The sequence below is a fragment of the Zalophus californianus genome, chromosome X (assembly GCF_009762305.2).
Source record: "Zalophus californianus isolate mZalCal1 chromosome X, mZalCal1.pri.v2, whole genome shotgun sequence".
Lineage (NCBI taxonomy): Eukaryota > Metazoa > Chordata > Mammalia > Carnivora > Otariidae > Zalophus > Zalophus californianus.
The window spans coordinates 27,729,105-27,751,335 of record NC_045612.1 but is presented as its reverse complement, the minus strand read 5'-3'; the positions used below and the strand labels follow the sequence as shown (position 1 = coordinate 27,751,335).

Sequence of the window (22,231 nt, the reverse complement as noted above, 5' to 3'; positions counted from 1 at the left end):
AATAACTCTTGAAAGAGAGTTCTTTATGTTCTTTAGGGACCTAACTGGGAGAGACAAAGGAACACACCAGGAAGGAGAAAAAAAAATGACAAGGTACATTTATGCTAATTCGTGGTCATTAAGTGATAGTAATGTACCTTTTTGGCAGGATATTTTTAAATTATCAACATTTCTTCCTGATAGTTGCTTTTTCTTGCCCTTCCCCTCACTGAACAGCTAAACAGTTCTGTGCTCATTTGCTTTGGCAGACAGCAAACAGCAGAAATGGCATAAAGCAGTGGGGGAGCAAAAGGCATCTCATCTTGGCATTTGGGTTTCAAAAGCTTAGCAAAGGGCTCACAACATAGACAAGACTGGTGAGAAGTAAAAAGTAAACATTACCCCAACCATCCCCCACTGGACCAGGAAAAGATTTCCTAGGATGAGAGAATTCTTGAAAGGTAGAGAGGAAGCAAGGAGAATATAGATATCAAGTGGTCCAAGAGAGGGGACCAGAAATAAAAAGCCACAGAGGTTTTTGGTTTCTAAGAGATAGGGAATTTAGGCCCCTTTTTCAGAAAAAGCCTTTGGGAGACAATAAGATACACGAGGGACAAATGGCTCTTAAATGTGTCTAGGCAGAAGGGGACTTCACCTCACAGCACTTTACTACATCTCGTCATGGAGCAGGAACAGCTGAGTGATTGCTGTGTGCACAAGAGTGACATGGAAGGAGCATTAAAAAACAATCAACTAAAGGGAGCCATGAAGATAAGAGCAAGGATCATTCCTCCTGGTGCTGTTTATGAACCCTTGATGTGCACTCAGATGGGGCCATGGGTATCTCAACAAATACCTAAATGAGCAGGTGATATTGAAGATACAATAAATCATCTCCCAATATCTTGGTACTATATGAGATCTCTACCGACCCCTCAATAATTTAGACACAACCCAAAGTAAAGAAGCATGAAATCCCTAAACTGACTACAATTATGTTTCCAAAAGCTGTTGGAATAAAAATTCCAAGTGGAAATTTATTAGAAAAATAGGTTCATTTTTTGGATACATGAGTTTATGGACTGAGATTCACACCTATATACCTGTAAGCATATATACAACAAAATACAGGCTAAAGAAGTCTTAAAATAGGAATGGGCAAGTGATTTATTCTATAAACATTGATTCACTGATCACCAGGGCTTTGATTAGGAGTTGGTAAGAACATAATGGCAGGACAGGGGGATCTGGTAGAAATTCATAGAGCCCCAACTACAAGGTTGGAGGTTCAAGGTCAGGACTGGGTAGTAGACCAGGAAACAGAAAGGAAACTGGCATAGAAAGAAAAATGACAATCACCTAGTTTTTTAACTTTGTGTGGAAATATTGGCTCTCAAACCTTAGTACAAATAAGGACCAGCTTTGATGGATTTTTTTTTTCTTCCACAATACATACACCAAGGCCTCAGTAACAGATTTTGATTCCATGGATATAGAGCAAGGATCACCATACTTGTTCTGTAAAGGTCTAGACAGTAAATGATTTAGGATTTCCTGGACATGTGGACTCTGTCACGACTACCCAACTCTGCACTGTGGTGCAAAAGCAGCCATAGACTATACATATGTGAAAAGATGTATCTGTGTTTCAATAAACTTTTATTTACAAAGACAGTTGGTAGCTTGGATTTGGCCCATAGGCCACAGTTTTCTTTTTTCTTTTTTTTTTATTATGTTATGTTAATCACCATATATTACATCATTAGTTTTTGATGTAGTGATCCATGATTCATTGTTTGCATATAACACCCAGTGCTCCATGCAGAACGTGCCCTCTTTAATACCCATCACCAAGCTAACCCATCCGCCCCACCCTCCTCCCCTCTAGAACCCTCAGTTTGTTTTTCAGAGTCCATTGTCTCTCATGCTTCGTCTCCCCCTCTGATTTCCCCCCCTTCATTCTTCCCCTCCTGCTATCTTCTTCTTCTTTTTTTAAACATATAATGTATTATTTGCTTCAGAGGTACAGATCTGTGATTCAACAGTCTTGCACAATTCACAGCACTCACCATAGCACATACCCTCCCCAATGTCTATCACCCAGCCGCCCCATCCCTCCCACCCTCAACCACGCCAGCAACCCTCGGTTTGTTTCCTGAGATTAAGAATTCTTCATATCAGTGAGGTCATACGATACATGTCTTTCTCTGATTGACTTATTTTGCTCAGCATAATACCCTCCTGTTCCATCCACATCGTTGCAAATGGCAAGATTTCATTCTTTTTGATGGCTGCATAATATTCCATTGTGTATATATACCACTTCTTCTTTATCCATTCATCTGTTGATGGACATCTTGGCTCTTTCCACAGTTTGGTTATTGGAGACATTGCTGCTATAAAAATCAGGGTGCACATACCCCTTCAGAACCCTACATTTGTATCTTTGTGGTAAATACCCAGTAGTGCAATTGCTGGATCGTATGGTAGCTCTATTTTCAACTTTTTGAAGAACCTCCATACTGTTTTCCGGAGTGGCTGCACCAGCTTGCATTCCCACCAACAGTGTAGGAGGGTTCCCCTTTCTCCACATCCCGGCCAACATCTGTCGTTTCCTGACTTGTTAATTTTAGCCATTCTGAGTGGTGTGAAGTGATAATCTCATTGAGGTTTTGATTTGGATTTCCCTGATACCAAGCAATGTTGAGCACTTTTTCATGTGTCTGTTGGCCTTTTGGATGTCTTCTCTGGAAAAATGTCTGTTCATGTCTTCTGCCCATTTCTTGATTGGATCATTTATTCTTTGGGTATTGAGTTTAAGAAGTTCTTTATAGATTTTGGATACTAGCCCTTTATCTGATATGTCATTTGCAAATATCTTCTCCCATTCTGTCGGTTGTCTCTTGGTTTTGTGGACTGTTTCTTTTGCTGTGCAAAAGCTTTTTATCTTGATGAGGTCCCAAAAGTTCATTTTTGCCCTTGCTTCCCTTGCCTTTAGCAATGTGTCTAGGAAGAAGTTGCTGCGGCTGAGGTTGAAGAGGTTGCTGCCCGTGTTGTCCTTTAGGATGTTGATGGACTCCTGTCTCACATTTAGGTCTTTCAACCATTTGGAGTCTATTTTTGTGTGTGGTGTAAGGAAATGGTCCAGTTTCATTCTTCTGCATGTGGCTGTCCAATTTTCCCAACACCATTTGTTGAAGAGACTGTCTTTTTGCCATTGGACATTCTTTCCTGCTTTGTCGAAGATTAGTTGACCATAGAGTTGAGGGTCCATTTCTGGGCTCTCTATTCTGTTCCATTGATCTATGTGTCTATGTTTGTGCCAGTACCATACTGTCTTGATGATGACAGCTTTGTAATAGAGCTGGAAGTCCGGAATTGTGATGCCGCCAGCTTTGCTTTTCTTTTTCAACATTCCTCCAGCTATTCGAGGTCTTTTCTGCTTCCGTACAAATTTTAGGATTATTTGTTCCATTTCTTTGAAAAAAGTGGATGGTATTTTGATGGGGATTGCATTGAATGTGTAGATTGCTCTAGGTAGCATTGACATCTTCACAATATTTGTTCTTCCAATCCATGAGCATGGAACGTTTTTCCATTTCTTTGTGTCTTCCTCAATTTCTTTCATGAGTATTTTATAGTTTTCTGAGTACAGATTCTTTGCCTCTTTGGTTAGATTTATTCCTAGGTATCTTATGGTTTTGGGTGCAATTGTAAATGGGATCGACTCCTTAATTTCTCTTTCTACTGTCTTGTTGTTGGTGTATAGGAATGCCACTGATTTCTGTGCATTGATTTTATATTCTGCCACTTTACTGAATTCCTTTATGAGTTCTAGCAGTTTGGGGGTGGAGTCTTTTGGGTTTTCCACATAAAGTATCATATCATCTGCAAACAGTGAAAGTTTGACTTCCTCTTTGCCGATTTGGATGCCTTTGATTTCTTTTTGTTGTCTGATTGCTGTAGCTAGGACTTCTAATACTATGTTGAATAGCAGTGGTGAGAGTGGACATCCCTGCCGTGTTCCTGACCTTAGGGGAAAAGCTCTCAGTTTTTCTCCATTGAGAATGATATTCGCTGTAGGTTTTTCATAGATGGCTTTTATGATATTGAGGTATGTACCCTCTATGCCTATACTCTGAAGAGTTTTGATCAAGAAAGGATGCTGTACTTTGTCAAATGCTTTTTCTGCATCTATTGAGAGGATCATATGATTCTTGTTCTTTCTTTTGTTAATGTATTGTATCACGTTGATTGATTTGCGGATGTTGAACCAGGTTTGCAGCACAGGGATAAATCCCAATTGGTCGTGGTGAACAATCCTTTTAATGTACTGTTGGATCCTATTGGCTAGTATTTTGGTGAGAATTTTTGCACCCGTGTTCATCAAGGATATTGGTCTGTAATTCTCCTTTTTGATGGGGTCTTTGTCTGCTTTGGGGGATCAAGGTAATAGTGGCATCATAAAATGAGTTTGGAAGTTTTCCTTCCATTTCTACTTTTTGGAACAGTTTCAGGAGAATAGGTATTAATTCTTCTTTAAATGTTTGGTAGAATTCCCCTGGGAAGCCATCTGGCCCTGGGCTTTTGTTTGTTGGGAGATTTTTGATGACTGCATCAATTTCCTTAGTGGTTTATAGGTCTGTTTAGGTTTTCTATTTCTTCCTGGTTCAGTTTTGGTAGTTGATACATCTCTAGGAATGCACCCATTTCTTCCAGGTTATCTAATTTGCTGGCATAGAGTTGCTCATAATATGTTCTTATAATTGTTTGTATTTCTTTGGTGTTGGTTGTGATCTCTCCTCTTTATTCATGATTTTGTTGATTTGGGTCATTTCTCTTTTCTTTTTGATAAGTCTGGCCAGGGGTTTATCAAGCTTGTGAATTCTTTCAAAGAACCAGCTCCTAGTTTCATTGATCTGTTCTCCTGTTCTTTTGGTTTCTATTTCATTGATTTCTGCTCTGATCTTTATTATTTCTCTTCTGCTGGGTTTAGGCTTTATTTGCTGTTCTTTCTCCAGCTCCTTTAGGTGTAGGGTTAGGTTGTGTATTTGAGACCTTTCTTGTTTCTTGAGAAAGGCTTGTTGTGCTATATACTTTTCTCTCAGGACTGCCTTTGCTGTATCCCAAAGATTTTGAACAGTTGTGTTTTCATTTTCATTTGTTTCCATGAATTTTTTTCATTCTTCTTTAATTTCCTGGTTGACCCATTCCTTCTTTAGTAGGATGCTCTTTAGCCTCCATGTATTTGAGTTCTTTTCTACTCTCCTCTTTTGATTGAGTTCTAGTTTCAAAGCACTGTGGTCTGAAAATATGCAGGGAATGATCCCAGTCTTTTGGTACCGGTTGAGACCTGATTTGTGACCTAGGATGTGATCTATTCTGGAGAATGTTCCATGGGCACCAGAGAAGAATGTGTATTCTGTTGCTTTGGGATGGAATGTTCTGAATATATCTGTGAAGTCCATTTGGTCCAGTGTGTCATTTAAAGTCTTGATTTCCTTGTTGATCTTTTGCTTAGATGATCTGTCCATTTCAGTGAGGGGGGTGTTAACGTCCCCCACTATTATTGTATTGTTGTCAATGTGTTTCTTTGCTTTTGTTATTAATTGCCTTATATAATTGGCTGCTGTCACGTTAGGGGCATAGATATTTACAATTGTTAGATCTTCTTGTTGGATAGACCCTTTAAGTAGGATATGGTGTCCTTCCTCATCTCTTATACAGTCTTTGGTTGAAAATCTAATTTGTCTGATATAAGGATTGCCACCCCAGCTTTCTTTTGGTGTCCATTAGCATGGTAAATGGTTTTCCACCCCCTCACTTTCAATCTGGGGGTGTCTTTGGGTCTAAAATGAGTCTCTTGCAGACAGCATATTGATGGGTCTTATTTTTTTATCCAGGCTGATACCCTGTGTCTTTTGATTGGGGCATTTAGCCCATTTACATTCAGGATAACTATTGAAAGATTATGAATATAATGCCATTGTATTGCCTGTAAGGTGACTGTTACTGTATACTGTCTGTGTTCCTTTCTGGTCTATGTTGCCTTTAGGCTCTCTCTTTGATTAGAGGACCCCTTTCAATAATTCTTGTAGGGCTGGTTTCGTGTTTGCTAATTCCTTTAGTTTTTGTTTGTCCTGGAAGCTTTTTCTCTCTCCTTCTATTTTCAATGATAGCCTAGCTGGATATCGGATTGCTGGCTGCATATTTTTCTCATTTAGTGCTCTGAATATGTCATGCCAGTCCTTTCTGGCCTGCTAGGTCTCTGTGGATAGGTCTGTTGCCAATCTAATGTTTCTACCATTGTAGGTTACATATCTCTTCTTCCGAGCTGCTTTCAGGATTTTCTCTTTGTCTCTGAGACTTGTAAGTTTTACTATTAGATGCCAGGGTGTTGACCTATTTTTATTGATTTTGAGAGGGGTTCTCTGTGCCTCCTGGATTTTGATGCCTGTTTCCTTCCCCACATTAGGGAAGTTCTCTGCTATTATTTGCTCCAATATACCTTCTGCCCCTCTCTCTCTTTCTTCTTCTTCTGGGATCCCAATTATTCTAATGTTGTTTTGTCTTATGGTATCGCTTGTCTCTCGAATTCTGCCCTCGTGATCCAGTAGTTGTTTATCTCTCTTTTTCTCAGCTTCTTTATTTTCTATCATTTGGTCTTCTATATCACTAATTCTCTCTTCTGCCTCATTTACCCTAGCAGTTAGAGCCCCCATTTTTTATTGCACCTCATTAATAGCCTTTTTGATTTCAACTTGGTTAGATTTTAGTTCTTTTACTTCTCCAGAAAGGGTTTCTCTAATAACTTCCATGCTTTTTTCAAGCCCAGCTAGTATCTTTAAAATCAACATTCTGAACTCTAGTTCCGACATCGTACTAATGTCCATATTGAGTAGGTCCCTGGCAGTCAGTACTGCCTCTTGTTCTTTTTTTTGAGGTGATTTTTTCCGTCTTGTCATTTTGTCCAGAGAAGAATAGATGAATGAGAGAACAAAATGCTAACAGGGTAACAATGTCCCCAGAATACATACTCCAAACAAATCAGAAAAGACCTGAAACCGGGGGAAAAGAAAGGGAAAGAAAGAAAAAAGAAAAAGATGAAAACAAACAAAAACAGAACAAAACAAAACAAAACAGAATATGATCAAATATGATCAGGCTGGTGCATAGATCAGTGCCACACACTAGATTTTGGGTGTATTTTGGTCTGTTAGAAGAAAGTGCCTCCCAACATTTTAAAGAAAGAAAAACTTATGTTTTTAGTTATATATGTACAAAAATAAGGGTTAATACGATGAAGGGATGGAATATGGCTGTAAAGATGGAAATTATAAAAGATTTTATAAAAGGAATTGATAAGAAGTTGTTTGAAAAAAGAAAGAAGAGGATTTCAAAAAAAAAAGAAAAAAAGGGGAGAGAATGTGATCAGGCAGGAGACTAGAACAAAGCCATACACTAGAGATTTAGGGTATATTTTGATCTGTTAGAAGAAACTGTATCTCAAAATTTTAAAGAGAGAACAACTTATATATATATGCCAAAAATAAGGGTAACTACTATGAAGGGATAGAATATGACTCTAAAAATGAAAAATAAAAATGATTTTTAAAAAAGGGATTGATAAGATGTTGGCTGAAAAAGGGAAAAAGAAAAATTCAAAAAAAAAAAAAGACAGTTAAAAAAATTAACTTTGAGGGGCACCTGGGTGGCTCAGATGGTTGAGCGTCTGCCTTCGGCTCAGGTCATGACCCCAGGGTCCTGGGATCGAGTCCCACATCGGGCTCCCTGCTCAGTGCAGAGCCTGCTTCTCCCTCTCCCTCTGCCAGTCCCTCTGCTTGTGCTCTTCTATCTCTCTGTCAAGTAAATAAAATCTTCTAAAAAAAAAAAGATTAAAAAATTAACTTTGAAAGACTAAAGAATCAGGGTGGGGAAAGCCATGAATTCTATGTGCAGTATTCCCCTAGCGCTGGAGTTCTGCCTTTCTCATTGGTCGGTAAACTTGGTCTTGGCTGGGGGTTCTTGATGATCTGGGGGAGGGGCCTGTCGCCGTGGTTCCCAAATGTCTTTGCTGGAGGCGGAATTGCCCCGCCCTTGCCTGTCAGGCTAAGTAACGTGCTTGGGTTTGCTCTCGGGAGCTTTTGTTCCCTGCAAGCTTTCCGTACAGCTTTGGAGGACGAGAGTGAAAATGGTAGCCTCCCAATCTCCACCCCGGAGAAGCCGAGAACTCGGGGCCCGCTCCTCAGTGCGCCCCCAGAGAAAAGCAGTCAATCAGTCCCATCTCCCCGGTCTCCGGCCGCACTCCGTGCTCACCCGGCCTGTGACCTAGCGTTTCTATCTCTGGCACCCGACCCCGTGCGGAGTCTCCAAACCCAGCAGATCCCTGCGGTGCGTTCCCGCGCCGCTCCTCCCGGGGGAGGAAGGGGAGTCTCCCCGGATCTGCCGCTTGTTGGGTCCCTGCCACTTGTTGGGTCTCTGCTGGAGGAGCAGTGGCCCGACTGGGCCGTGGATCACAGTTTATGGCCACCCCGAGCTGAGAGCCCGCGCCTCGGCTCCGTCTCTGCAGCCGGCTTCCCCGCTCCGATACCGGGGAGCTCTGCTGCACTCAGGCACCCCCGGTCTTTCTGTGACCCCAAGGGTCCTGAGACCACACTGTCCCGCGAGGGTTCCACCCCCCGCTTAGCCACTGGAGCGATGTCCCTCCGCGGAGCCGACTTCTAAAAGTTCCGATTTTGTGCTCCGCGGCTCTAGCACTTGCCAGAAGCGGCCGACGGAGGCCCCCTCCCCCGCCGTCTATCCTCCCGAATATCGCCTCGGATTCACTTCTCCGCACGTCCTGCCTTCCAGAAAGTGATCGCTTTTCTGTTCAGAGAGTTGTTGCTATTCTTTTCTTGGATCTCCTGTTGAGTTCGTAGGTGTTCAGAATGGTTTGATCCCTATCCAGCTGAATTCCTGAGACCAGACGAAATCCAGGTCTCCTACTCCTCCGCCATCTTGCTCCACCCCCTAGGCCACCATTTTCTGACCCCTGTTCTCAAGGCCTGAAACCTGTAATTTTTAAAAATTCTACAAGTGATTCAAATGCACAGCAAGAGTATTGGGAAAACACTAAATTAGAATATTTTCCAGAAAGGTTTGGTTTGAATATAAATACATTACTTGTGAGGGGTAACATATTGATACTTTATCCTTACCAAAGTTTTATGTAATTAAAAAAGGAAATTGGTGCAAAAGACACATGGGTCTCATTCATGAATGGCTATGTAAAAGTTATACAAAACATCTAAATTAAATATTGTCAGGTAGAATCCTATAGTATAGTAAAACAATAAATTTTCATAACTAAGTAGGGCTGATTCTGGGAATAGAAGGACATTTCATACCCTTGAGCCTAATAATTTAATTTCTAGGAATCATACAGATACACACATTAAGAGATTTAGGTAAGAAAAGTATTGATTCATTGCAGCATTGTTTGTAATAGCAACAGATGGAAAACCATATAAAGGTCCATTAACAGGAAACTGGTTGATACTATATGCTTAAATACGCATAGACTGTCTCCAGAATATATAGGAAACTAGCAACAAGTGGTTTCTTCTAGAGAGAGGAACTGGTTGAATTAGAAATAGGGCTAAAGGGAGACTTGCTGTATTTTGGGGCTTTAGGGGCTTATACAATGTGCAAATACTATATATTCAAATGACTATAATTTTTTAAATTACATTGCAGTAATTGATTCATTTAGCAAACCCTTATTGACCTCTTACCTCAGGGTAGAGCAATAAACATGAATATCTAGCAGAGGGAAAAACCAAGCAAAAAATTTGGAAAATGGTGGCCTGAGTGTCCAGGTGCCACTACCAAAAATTGATTCAATTGTCTTAAGAGAGGAGAGGGAAGCAGGTAATCAGCATTTAGTTATATGCCCCCAAAGTGATTCTAATATCTAGCATAACATATCTAATACGTTTGAGGGCTACTTAGTTTAAATAAGTATTAGTTGATGGTGAAAAAAACCTAGAGAAAATCTTAATTGCATCTGAGAATGCCACATCTCCTGAGGACATAACAAGTGCATGATGTCATTTCTCAGAACAATACAGGAGCGGTCAAGAAATGAGTGAATGTCATTGACCAGTTCTTCCACCTTCTAGAGAAATCCTCAATGAGGATAATTCACCAGCCCAACCCCAGGCATTCCAGAAGAGCAATAGCCGCATCGCTCCCATTTTGTACACTTTTCTACTTGCACCCAAAGAAGACTGAGAAAAGAACCTCCTCTCCCTCCAACACACACACACCCCATAGAGAGGTTCCACTTTTTTTCCTCGACATGCTAAGGGACTATTGGAGTAAAAAGTCTTGCTCTATCTTCCAGCATCTTCCAGGTTCACTATTGCCAGAGACCCCTAATAAGCTGATGTTTATGTGTGCTGAAGGAACCCATCCACGAGCAAGTATTGACAATTCATGAGCCAACTAAGGAGACTCAGCAACTTGAGAAAATGGCCTAGCTGAACAACCACAATTTGTGACCGCAATGGAGGGAGAAATAATTATAAGGGAAAGGACAGAACTTTAAATGAAAATAGTGAGGACCCTCAAAGAGACATAATTAGAATGCAAAAAAAAGGGGGGAGACCAGAAAACATTTTTTTCACAATTTAAAAATTCAATAATGAAAAAGGCAAATAGGATGGCCAATGCTGAAAATTGGAAGATCAAATAAAAAATCTCTTAAAACATAGGGAAAAATACATTGAAATGGGATTTATTAATGAAAAGATAAGATATATTGAGAGCAGGTCCATAAAACTAATAACTAAATAATAGTTGTACAGGAAGAGAAAAAAATAGAGAAATCAATGATCAAAGAAATAATAAAACAAAACTTCCCCAAACTAGAAAAACTTTAGTTTTCAGATTAAAAGTGATCTCCAAATCTCATGAACTGTTAATGAAAAAAGATGCACACCTAGAAGGCCTATGGAAACATCTAAGCTACAAAGAGAGTAAAATCTTAGACACCCAGATAAATAAAACAGGTTGTTTATAACTAAAAGAGAATTAGACTAGCATTTAACTTCTCTTCTTCAATATTGGAAGTTGGAGGACACTGGAACAATATGTATAAATTTGGGGGGGAAGGATTTAATCAAAGTAATATTCACATGTGAGTAAAAAAAATTGTGAACATGAGTAAATTCAGAAACTATAGCACTATTGATATAGCCACTGGTAAATCAGTATGGAGGTTCCTCAAAAATTAAAAATAGAAATAACATATGATCCAATAATTTACTATTGGGTATTTATCCAAAGAAAACAAAACACTAATTCAAGAAGATACATACACCCCTATGTTGATTGCAGCCTTATTTACAATAGCCAAGATGAATGGAAGCAACCTAGGGATCCATCAATAAATGAATGGATAAAGAAGATGTGGTGTGTGTGTGTGTGTGTTATATATATATATGTGACACAGTGATAATAAAGGATGAGATCATGCCACCTGAGACAACATGAATGGACTAGAGGTTATTATGTTAAGTGAAATAACTTAGACTGAGAAGGACAAATACCATATGATTTCACTCACAAGTGGAATCAAAAAAAAAAAAAAGAATAAACAAAAAGTAGAATCAGACCTATAAATACGGAGAACAAACTGATGATTGCCAGAGGGGAGGTGGGGTGGGCAAAATGAGTGAAGGGGAGTGAGAGATACAGACTTCCAGTTATAGAATGAATAAGTCACAGGAATAAAAGGCACGGCATAAGGGATATAGCCAATGATACTGTAATAGAGATGTATGGGGACAGATGGGAGCTACACTTGTGAACATGGCATAATGTATAGAGTTGTCAAATCACTATGTTGTATGCCTGAAACTAATGTAACATTGTTGTGTCAACTATACTTAAAAAAAATATTAAGTCAGTAATAGCATAAGTGGTACAAAAATAACAAAAATCATAAAAGTGGGGAGAAAGAAAGTATACTACTCATATACTCTTTATAAGTAAATTACTCAAAAACTGTTTCCAAGTGAAAATTATAGCAGATGAAAGAACTCAAGATGAGGGAAGATAAAAATGTATACAAAAGAGTAGTGAGTGGTGTTTCTTACAAAATGTATTGTTAAAATCTAAATGAATAATAACATGAGCACAAATTGTAACATAAATGTTAGGAAAGGTGTGTTGAACTATAATTTACATTTTGTAAAGTAAAATATATAGTCATAAACTGAAAATAAATTATTTTAACAAAGTTCAGGATTTGGTGGAGAAAATAGGGAGTGAGGCATTTAAAGCTTTGTAAGAAATTTGTTTGAACTTAGTAGTAAAACATTTTGGGGATTGCAAAGCACAATTTATTTAACTTTGGTACTTTGATAGAGGAATATAGCTTTAAATACCACAAAAATGTAGAAATATATCACTAGAAAAATAGAGAATTTATGAATTAACAGAGGACAAAAGAGAAATTTTCTCACTCTGAGAAATCTAGATATAATAAAAGGTAAATGAGCAAATAATAACAGGTATAATAAGTAATAAGCATAAAATAAGAAAAAAAGGAAAAACGTAAATTTATCAATTATCCCAACAAATGTGAATGGATTGAACTCCGAAAGAAAGAAAGATTCCAAACTAAATTAAGAAATAAATGTTGAAAATAAAGTAATAAGCAAAAATGTATCAGGTAAATATTAACAAAAAGAATGCAAGAATTGTGATATTGGTATCAGAAAATGAAAATCAAAGTGAAAAGTATTAAATGGCACAAAGAGAAACATTGATAATTGATTTCTTCATTGAGTAGCTACTATGTGTCAAGCATTGTTTTGGCTACAAAGAAAAAACAATGACCAAACAGAATAAAAGAACTGCTTTTGTGGACCTTGCATTATAATAGCAGAGGATAGATATTAACAAAAAAATTAAATTACTTGGCATATTAGAATCTGATAAATGCTGTGGAGAGAAAAAAAGCAGGAGAGAATAGTGGGGAAGGCCCTAGGTAAGGTGGGAGAAGGCTGAGAAGGTAACACTTGAGCAAGGACTTAAAACAGGTGTAATGGTAAAAAGATATTAAGATACTAAGAAGATATATAAGTCACAAGTACTTATGCACCAAACAATATAAGAGCAAAAGCTCCCAGAATTAGAAAGAGAAAGCAATATAACTACACAGAGTGAAGAATCTTAATAGATGTCTTTCAGAAAAAGTAAGGCTATGGAGGATGGGAGTCATTCAATCAAAAAATTCTGTCCCCTTCAAAGAAAGAATACACATTTTCCTCTCTGGCTATGGAAGATCTATAAAAATCAATCATGTACTTGATACAAAGGAACCTTAAAAAATTCATAAAGTTTTAAAAAGCCATATTACCTAACAATGGTACAGAAAATTAGAAACAACAGCAAAAATATAGTAATATCTTAGCCATCTGGAAATTAAGGAATGCTTGGATAAAAGAAGAAATTAAAATAGAAATCATGACTTATCTAAAATTTATCCCAAAATGTACTTTTCACTTTGTATTAAAAGCTGTGGGCAAGCCAGGAACAGAAGGAAATGGACTCAACATAATAAAAACCATCTATGACAAACTGGCTGCTAACATCATACTCTATGGTGAAAGGCTGAAAGCTTCTCCTCTAAGATCAGGAAACGGGCAAAGAGGCCCACTTCTATTGAACATAATACTGGATGTCTTAGCCGCAGCAGTTAGGTTATTAGAAGCTATTAGGCTATTAGGCTAATTAGGCTGTTATTGCTTATTAGAAAAAGAAATAAAAGGCATCCAGATTGGAAAGAAAGAAGTAAAATTATCTCTGTTTGCAGGGCGCCTGGGTGGCTCAGTCAGTTAAGCGGCTGACTCTTGATTTCAGCTCAGATTATGATCTCAGGGCCCTGGGATTGAGGCCCATGTCAGGCTCTGAGCTGAGTGTGAAGTCTGCTTGAGATTTTCTCTCTCCCTCTCTCTCTGCCCCTCCCCCTTGCCCTCTCTCTCTCAAATAATTTTTTAAAGATTTATTTTTTTAAAGATTTTATTTATTTACTTGACAGAGAGAGACACAGCGAGAGAGGGAACACAAGCAGGGGGAGTGGGAGAAGGAGAAGCAGGCTTCCCGCTGAGCAGGGAGCCCGATGCGGGGCTCGATCCCAGGACCCTGGGATCATGACCTGAGCCGAAGGCAGACGCTTAACGACTGAGCCACCCGGGCGTCCCTAAAGATTTACTTATTTATCTCTGTTTGCAAATGACATGATTTTACATATACAAAACCCTAAAGGTTCCACGTAGAAAAAAACTATTTGAACTAATTAGAATTTAAATAAAAAATTGAATTCCAAAAAAAAAACCCCACTATTTGAACTAATAAATGAATTCAGCAAAGGAGCAGAACACAAAGTCAACACACAAAAATCAGTTACATTTCTATACACTAACAATGAACGATCTGAAAAGGAAATAAAGAAAACAATTCCATTTACAGTAGCACCAGAAAATCAAATACTTAGAAATTAATTTAACCAAGAAAGTGAAAGACTAATATAATGAAAACCATATAGCATTGCTGAAGGAAAGTAAAGAAGACATAAATCAATAGAAGGATGTCCCATGTTCATGTATTGGAAGAGTTAATATTGTTAAGATTTCAAGACTACCCAAAGCAATCTACAGATTCAGTGCAATCTCTGTCAAAATCCCAATGACCTATTTTGCAGAAATAGAAAAATTCATCCTAAAATTTACATGGAATCTCAAAGTACCTGGAATAACCAAAGCAATCTTTTTTTAATGGTTGATCAAAAATGGTACCATTTTTTGCATAAACAAGTATGTGTATGTAGAGATACATAGAAAATCATTTGAAAAAAATGTACATAAAGCTATTAAGAGTAGTTATGTATGGGTGATGACAGAAGTACTTTGAAAAATATTAATTGGCTTTACAGAGGTATAATTTACCTACAATAAAATATAACCATTTTAAGTCTACAATTCAAATTTTGACAGTGTATACACATTGGCAATCACTACCATAATCAAGACAAAACATTTGCATCTCCCCCAAGAAGTTTCTTCTTGTCCCTTTAATCAATTCTACCTCCCCCAACCTCTAGCCCCAGACAATCACTGATCTGCTCTTTTGCAGAAGTACTTTGCATGTTTTAATTTTGCTTATCTATATATTGTAATATTCTCCAGTGAATATATCTCTTTTTTAATAAAGAAAAAAAGATATTTTAATATTTAAAAATAATTTTAAAACTATGTTAAAAACAGGGAAGAAATGAAAAAAAATTAATCTATGATAGTCGTTTCAAAATTGATTTACATATATCTCCCCCATAACATATGCACCAAAGGGTGGAATTTCCATTCTCCTGCTTTGCTTCCTAACTCTAATGGACCTCCTCCCATTTCCCCCCACACACACACTCCAGTCATTTAGCTGACCCAAAGTTGTTCAGACCAACCCTGTCCCCAAAGTCAACAGCTCCCTAAGCCCTCATGAATCAGTAGCTTCTAGGGGTTATGGCAATCTTCTCATCCAAAATGGAAAGAGGAGAGACAGTCCCCTTTACAGAGGGTCGTATATATATGACTAATGTAACATTGTGTGTCATCCATACTCAAATAAAAACAAGAAATAAAATAAATTGATATGAATGTCATATATCTATAACCAAAGCAATCTTGAAGAAGAACAAAGTTGGAGGACTCACATTTCCTGATTTCAAAACTTACTACAAAGCTACAGTAATTAAAACAGTGTAGTATTGGTATAAAGACAGATTTATAAATCAATGAAATAGAATAGAGAGACCAGAAATAAACCTTCGTATATATGGTCAAGTGATTTTTTGGTAAGAGTTCCAAGACTGTTCAATGGGGAAAGGACAGTCTTTTCAACAAATGGTGCTGGGAAAACTGGAGATTCGCATGTAAGAGAATGAAGTAGGTCCCTTACCTTATAGCATATACAAAAATTACCTCAAAATGGATCGAAGACTTTAAAGTAAGAGGTAAAACTATGAAACTCTTAGAAGAAAACATAGAGCAAAAGCTTCATGACATTGGATTTAGCAATGATTTCTTGGATATGACACCAAAGGCACAGGTAACAGAGGCAAAAATAGACAAACTGGATTTCATAAAAATTAAAACTTTTGTGCATCAAAAGAACTGTCAACGAAGTAAAAAGGCAACCTACAGAATGGGAGAAAATCTTTGTAAACCATATATCTAATGGGAAATTAATATTCAGAATATACGGAGAACTCCTAAAACTCAATGATAAAAAAAAAACCAATTCAAAATTGGGCAAAGGACTTAAATAAATATTTCTCCCAAGAAGATATCAGAATGTCCAATAAGCATATGAAAAGATGCTCAAAATCACTAATTATTAGGGAAATACAAATCATAACCATAGTGAGATAGTAACTCATATCCATTAGGATAGCTACTATCAAAAAAATAGAAAGAAAGAAAAGAAAGAGAACAGGTGTTGGTGAGGATGTGGAGAAATTGGAGCTCTTGTGCACTGTTGGTGGGTAATGGTACAACCACTGTGGACAACAGTATGGCTGTTGTGCAAAAAAATTAAAAATAAAATTATCATATGATCCAGCAAATCCACTTCTGGGTATACACCCAAAAAATACTGAAGGCAAGCTCACTACTGTGAGCTGTGTGACTTTGAGAAAGTTACTTAACCTGTCTGTGCCTCCATTTTTCCTTTGTCTACAAAAAGGAATAATAAAAAAGCTACATCTGTCAAATGGGGATAATAATAAATTATAGATTTTGTGGATTACTGTGAGAATTAAATAAAAGCTATGGGGCACCTGGGTGACATAGTTGGTTAAGCGTCTGGCTCTTGGTTTTGGCTCAGGGTAGTGATCTCAGGGTCATGAGATAGAGCCCCCCCATCAGGCCCCACGCTCGTTGCAGAGCCTACTTAGAACTCTTTCTCCCTCTGCCCCTCCCCCTTGCACTCTCTCTCAAAAATAAATAAATCTCTCTCAAAAATAAATAAATCTTTAAAAAAATGAATTAAATTAAAGCTAAAAGCACTTAGGCTACGGCTTGGCACATGTTAGGAATAACTATGACAACATTCAGCCCTCTCGGGTTACTTCTCCATGTCTCTAATCTCTCTGGCAACCCGCTCACGAATTCCAACCCCTGGAGTAGTCCCAAAACTGTGATCTCTGCCTCTTCTGCCTACCATTCTCTGCTTGGGTTCTGCCATCCTGGGAAATACACCCAGGGAGAACATTCACCCTGGGTAAATGTTGGGCTTGAATCATATACTTGCTGTCTCTCTCAAGGATTGCAGTCCCATTTTGATCACTGCCAAATACCCGTAAATAGTTGTTTTATATATTTTGTGAAGTTTTGTTTGGTTTGGTTTTTAGAGAAAGAGAGAAGGGCAGAGGGAGAGGTGGGGAGAGAATCTTAAGTAGGCTCCATGTCCAGCACAGAATCCAATATGGGGCTCACTCTCACCAGCTGGAGATCATGACCTGAGCTCAAAACAAGAGTCGGATGCTTAACTGACTGAGCCACCCAGGCGCCCCTATTTTGTCAAGTTCTTATAGCTGTTCATGGCAAGAGGGTGAGCCTGATACCAGGTACTCTGTCATGGTCAGAACTGGAAAGCATGGCAACTTCTTAAAAAATTGATTAACATAGAGTGCTGTTGAGTTTGTGAGAGAAATATGTATTCTTTGATGCTGTGGGTGGAATATAAATAAATACCAGGTTTTTAACAATAATAACAAATTATACTTATTGAGTTCATTGTATGTTTCAAAATTTCTAAGCCGTTTATTTAAATCTGTTATTTCTGTAATCCTCACAACAGCCATATGAGATCCATACTTCCTAATTACAGAAGAGGAAACTGAGTAAAGCAGAGGAGATTAAATAACTTGTCCATGGTGGGGTGCCTGGGTCAGTCAGTTAAGAGTCTGCCTTCAGCTCAGGTCAGGATCTCAGGGTCCTGGGATTGAGCCCCACATCTGGCTTCCTGCTCAGCGGGGAGTCTGCCTCTTCCTCTCCCTCTGCCCCTCCCCCGCCACTTGTGCACATGCTCTCTCTCTCTCTCTCTCAAATAAATAAATAAAATCTTTTAAAAAAATGACTTGTCCATGGTTATAAAGCTAGTAAGTATGAGGTGGAGTCAAATTTGAAACCTGACGTTTTTATTCTGGAACTTATGCTCTCAACCAGTGTAGTCAAAAACTGCCAACCTGGAAATATTTATTAAAATTAAAATGTGCGCAGCTTCTGACTCAGCAATCTCACTTCCGAGAATTTATCCATCAGATGTAAAAGCACTAGTATATCAAGATATATATGTAAGTTTATTTATTACAGAATTCGTAATACTTTAAAAAATGCTGAAGCCAATCTGAATTTGATAAAAGAAGTGATAAGGGAATGGTTGAATAAATTACAGGGCCTTTGTACATACTACGGAATATTACATAACTATTAAATGAGATTAATGTGTATTGAATTGAGGATGTACAGGACATATTAAAGATGAAAAGCAAATCAGAATAATATGTATAGTGTGACTCATAAATGACTCACCTAATTTATGTCTTCAGGCTTCCCACTCAACATTTCCTCTTAAAGTCTCAAAAGCAGTGCCAATTCAATATGTCCAAAACTGAACTCAGAGTTCTCTATCCCCAAACCTAATTGTCTCCAGTGTCCTCCCTCCTAGTTAATGCACCATCGTACATCCGAATGTGTGAGCCGGAAGCCCAGGATTTATACCTTTGACATCTCCCTCCCACTCATGTCACCTTCCCACCAGTGCACCTTTCCCACACTACACACGTGTCCAACTCATCATCAAGTTCTGTTGATTTTATAACCAAGACTTATCTGCAATCTATCTCTTTTCATTGTTTCCATTACCACCACTCCCAGGTGAATGGCTAGTGTCTCTCACTTGCATTGCTACAACACTCTCTAGTCCAACTACAGGTAGACTCTCCCTATCAACTCTAGCCCACCCTAATTCATCCTCTACCCTGCATTGTGAGAGCAAAAAACCGTCAATTTGGAAAGCTTTTGCCCTAATCTCTCTTGATCAGACAGAAAACAATGCAGCATTATCATCATCACAGTCTAAAGAATTCAATTGCCTTTTGTTGTTAAAAATAACAAACGCTTTAGTATCTGGGAAACATTTTGAGTCACAAATCCCCTTCCCCTAATACACTGCAACTGAGCACAGGAAATGTAACAATAAAATGCATTTTAAATTCTTTCCAAAGAGATATCCTTTGGTGGGGGCGGGTATTGAAAAAGTTTCTTTCTAGGGAATTCTTCTTGCAACCAGGTCCCGTTTATTCTCTCTCAATTTTGGCTACTACCTCATAAGTATTGCAGTAGAAAAAAAATGCTACTTTTTTAAAGATTTTATTTATTTATTCGAGAGACAGTGAGCAAGAGAGAGAGAGAGAGAGAGCACAAGTGGGGGGTGGGGGGCAGAGGCAGCGGCAAGAAGCAGACTCCCCACTGAGCAGGGAGCCAGCTGCAGGGCTGGATCCAGGGACCCTGTTCCGGCAGACGAAGGCAGATGCTCAACTGACTGAGCCACCCAGGCACCCCCCAAAAATTCTTCTTGCATGCTACTTAGCTCATGTAAATTTATAGCCTGGAAGACACTAAGAACCCAAAGGTCACCTCTAATTAGCCTGCGCTTCTGACCAGGTTCCTACTTCCAAGTTCCTCTGATTAGGGCCCCAATACTCCTGCTAGGCTCAGCTCCCTCCCCTGGATCTCCATCCATTGGTAAGGATTCTGCTACCAATAGATGGAGCTCCCAAATGCACCTGTCTGCCTACGAAGCCCTGAAGACCTACTGCCATGTGTTGCATCTACCTTTCTAACACACTAACATAAGAATGTACACTCTAGTGTCAACTGTTGCTTTAATCCTACTAAGAGGGCTGTACCTCCAAACCCAGCCCAGTCTCTGAATCCTGGAAAGTTTCCTCGGTGACTGCCCTTTCCCCATACGTGGGTTTCACGCCGAGTCGCAGGAAGGTAGTTCCAGATGGGAAGCTTTTCTCATGACTCTTTGAAATACTGGGGAGCTCTGGAGATGTGGGCAGGATGCTACTACCACGTCTCAATTGACTAGTTCAAGCTCTATAGAGCAGCCTCATTTACCTTTAAGGAAGCTCCCGCCCTCGGATGTACTCAATAAAATATTAATGGTAGTTCAATATGTATAATACCGTTTTGCATTTGTGTGATTTTTCACTTCTTCCAAGCATTTTCACATTGTTATCCTCATATGCACCTGCTATTTTATTGGATCTCATAGGCCTCTTAGAAGATCAGTAAAGTAGGTATTAAGTGAATTATAAACCTCTTAAGGGCAAGGACCGACTAGCTCTATTTGAACCCTCCCTAGTATTCAGTAGGGTGATTCTATACAAAGTAAGTGCTCAATATGTAAGTGCCAACTTAATATTCTCTCCATTTCATAGATTCAGAAAGTAAGGCTCAGAAATGTTGAGCAACACATCTAAAGTCCCACAGCCTGTTAGTTCCACTCCTCATTCCAGGCCCAGTGCCCATCAATTAGACCAATCGTTTTCCAACTGTGCTCCGTGGGAATCCTGAGTTGTGCAGGGAGTATGAGGGTGGGGCCAAGTAGAGAACACACAACTGCTCCAATCAGAGCATCTTCACTTTCATCTATTTTAGATTTTGAGGGTGTGTGTCAGATTTTACTCAAGTCAATTATTGTGCTACTATTTTTTTCTTAAGAGCAAGCAGTCCTTTACCCGTGCTAACTTATAATGTCCTTTATGATGAAAAATATTCACTTGATGGTTAGAAATGAAATGAGGGAGAGGAGATGAAGTAGAAAATGATAGAATCAGGTGGAGCTAAGAGTTAGGAACAAGACCTCGGTTCTCAGACCTTCAGGCCCTCGGCAAGGCGAGCACATCACACAAGTTCAGGTGACACCATTCACGTAGAACATGGCAACCTTGCCCTCAGGATAGGGACTCCATATACCTAGAAAAGCACTCATGAAAAACGTCTCTGTATCCCTGACAGACACTCAGAATGTACAAGACTATTTTGTTTAGACCAGAAATAGTTAATAAAAGTTACCGCTGAGTGTTTCAATATGATTACCGCTACTATTTTGGAGTTCAACCACCTAACAGGTTTTGTTGCCTTAGTTACTATTAAGCATCTTAAGCTCAAGAGGGAAAGAGAGAAGAGAAGTATGCTCATGAGTGGGGGCTGTGTAAAAGTCAAGTATGGATATTGGTATAAGGGTCACTCCAAAAACAAGTGCAGAGGACACGAATAGGCAATTCACAAAATAAGAATGGCCAGAAAGCATATAAAAATGCTCATTCTCACCATTAATCCATGAAAACATAAGCAAAAACAATGTGGTTTTTTATTGAGAAAATTAGCAAATGTTAAAAAAAAAAAAAAGGATAACAGCCAGAATTAGGGACATCCAGGGAAATGTAGACTCTTGCATATTGCTTGTAAGAGCATAAATTGATAAAACTTTTCTGGAGGAAAATTCAACAATAAGTAGCAAAAGTCTTAACAGTTTGAATATCTTTTGATTCTGCAACACCAAATAGGAGTTTATTCTATAGAAAGAATCATAAATGAAAACAAAGATATATGTTAATTGGGCTTCACTACAGCATAATTTGCCATAGTGAAATATTGGAAACAGTTGAAATAGCCAATAATAAGGGACTGATTAAATAAATTACTGTATTATACCTATATATGTGGCTATTAGAAAGCAAATTATAGAAGATTCAATGGCATAGAAAATGTTTAAAGATATATTTTTCAAACACACTGAGTTAAAAAGCTGGTTGCAAAATAGTATGTAGAGTATGACATTATATATATATATATATATATATATATATATACACACACACACGTTTATAGTAATCCTTAGGACTGTTCATAAATATTTTCATATTCTCCTTCAAGGCATGTAGTATGATTGTGCTTCCCAATCCTTTTGATGTTACGTATGGTCACGTTATACAACTGGAATGTGAAATGTAGTGGAACATTTAAGGGCCAGTGAGCAATGTGCCACGTGCCCTTTTCCCGCCTTGACAATTGTGGAAGCATGTGTTGAAAAGAGTCTTCTAGCAGCCTGGGTCTCTAAGTGACCATGA

The 22,231-nt window shown here is 38.5% G+C and overlaps 1 protein-coding gene across 1 annotated transcript in view; it reads left to right on the top strand.

Annotated features, from left to right (window-relative positions):
• The first annotated feature begins 660 nt into the window (after window positions 1-660).
• LOC113930500 (UDP-N-acetylglucosamine/UDP-glucose/GDP-mannose transporter-like) overlaps window positions 661-22,231 on the top strand; it is a 36,133-nt gene continuing 14,562 nt past the window's right edge. Inside the window, 1 exon segment of the mRNA XM_035725424.1 lies at window positions 661-819. Within this exon segment, the coding sequence (XP_035581317.1) occupies window positions 661-819 (159 nt within the window).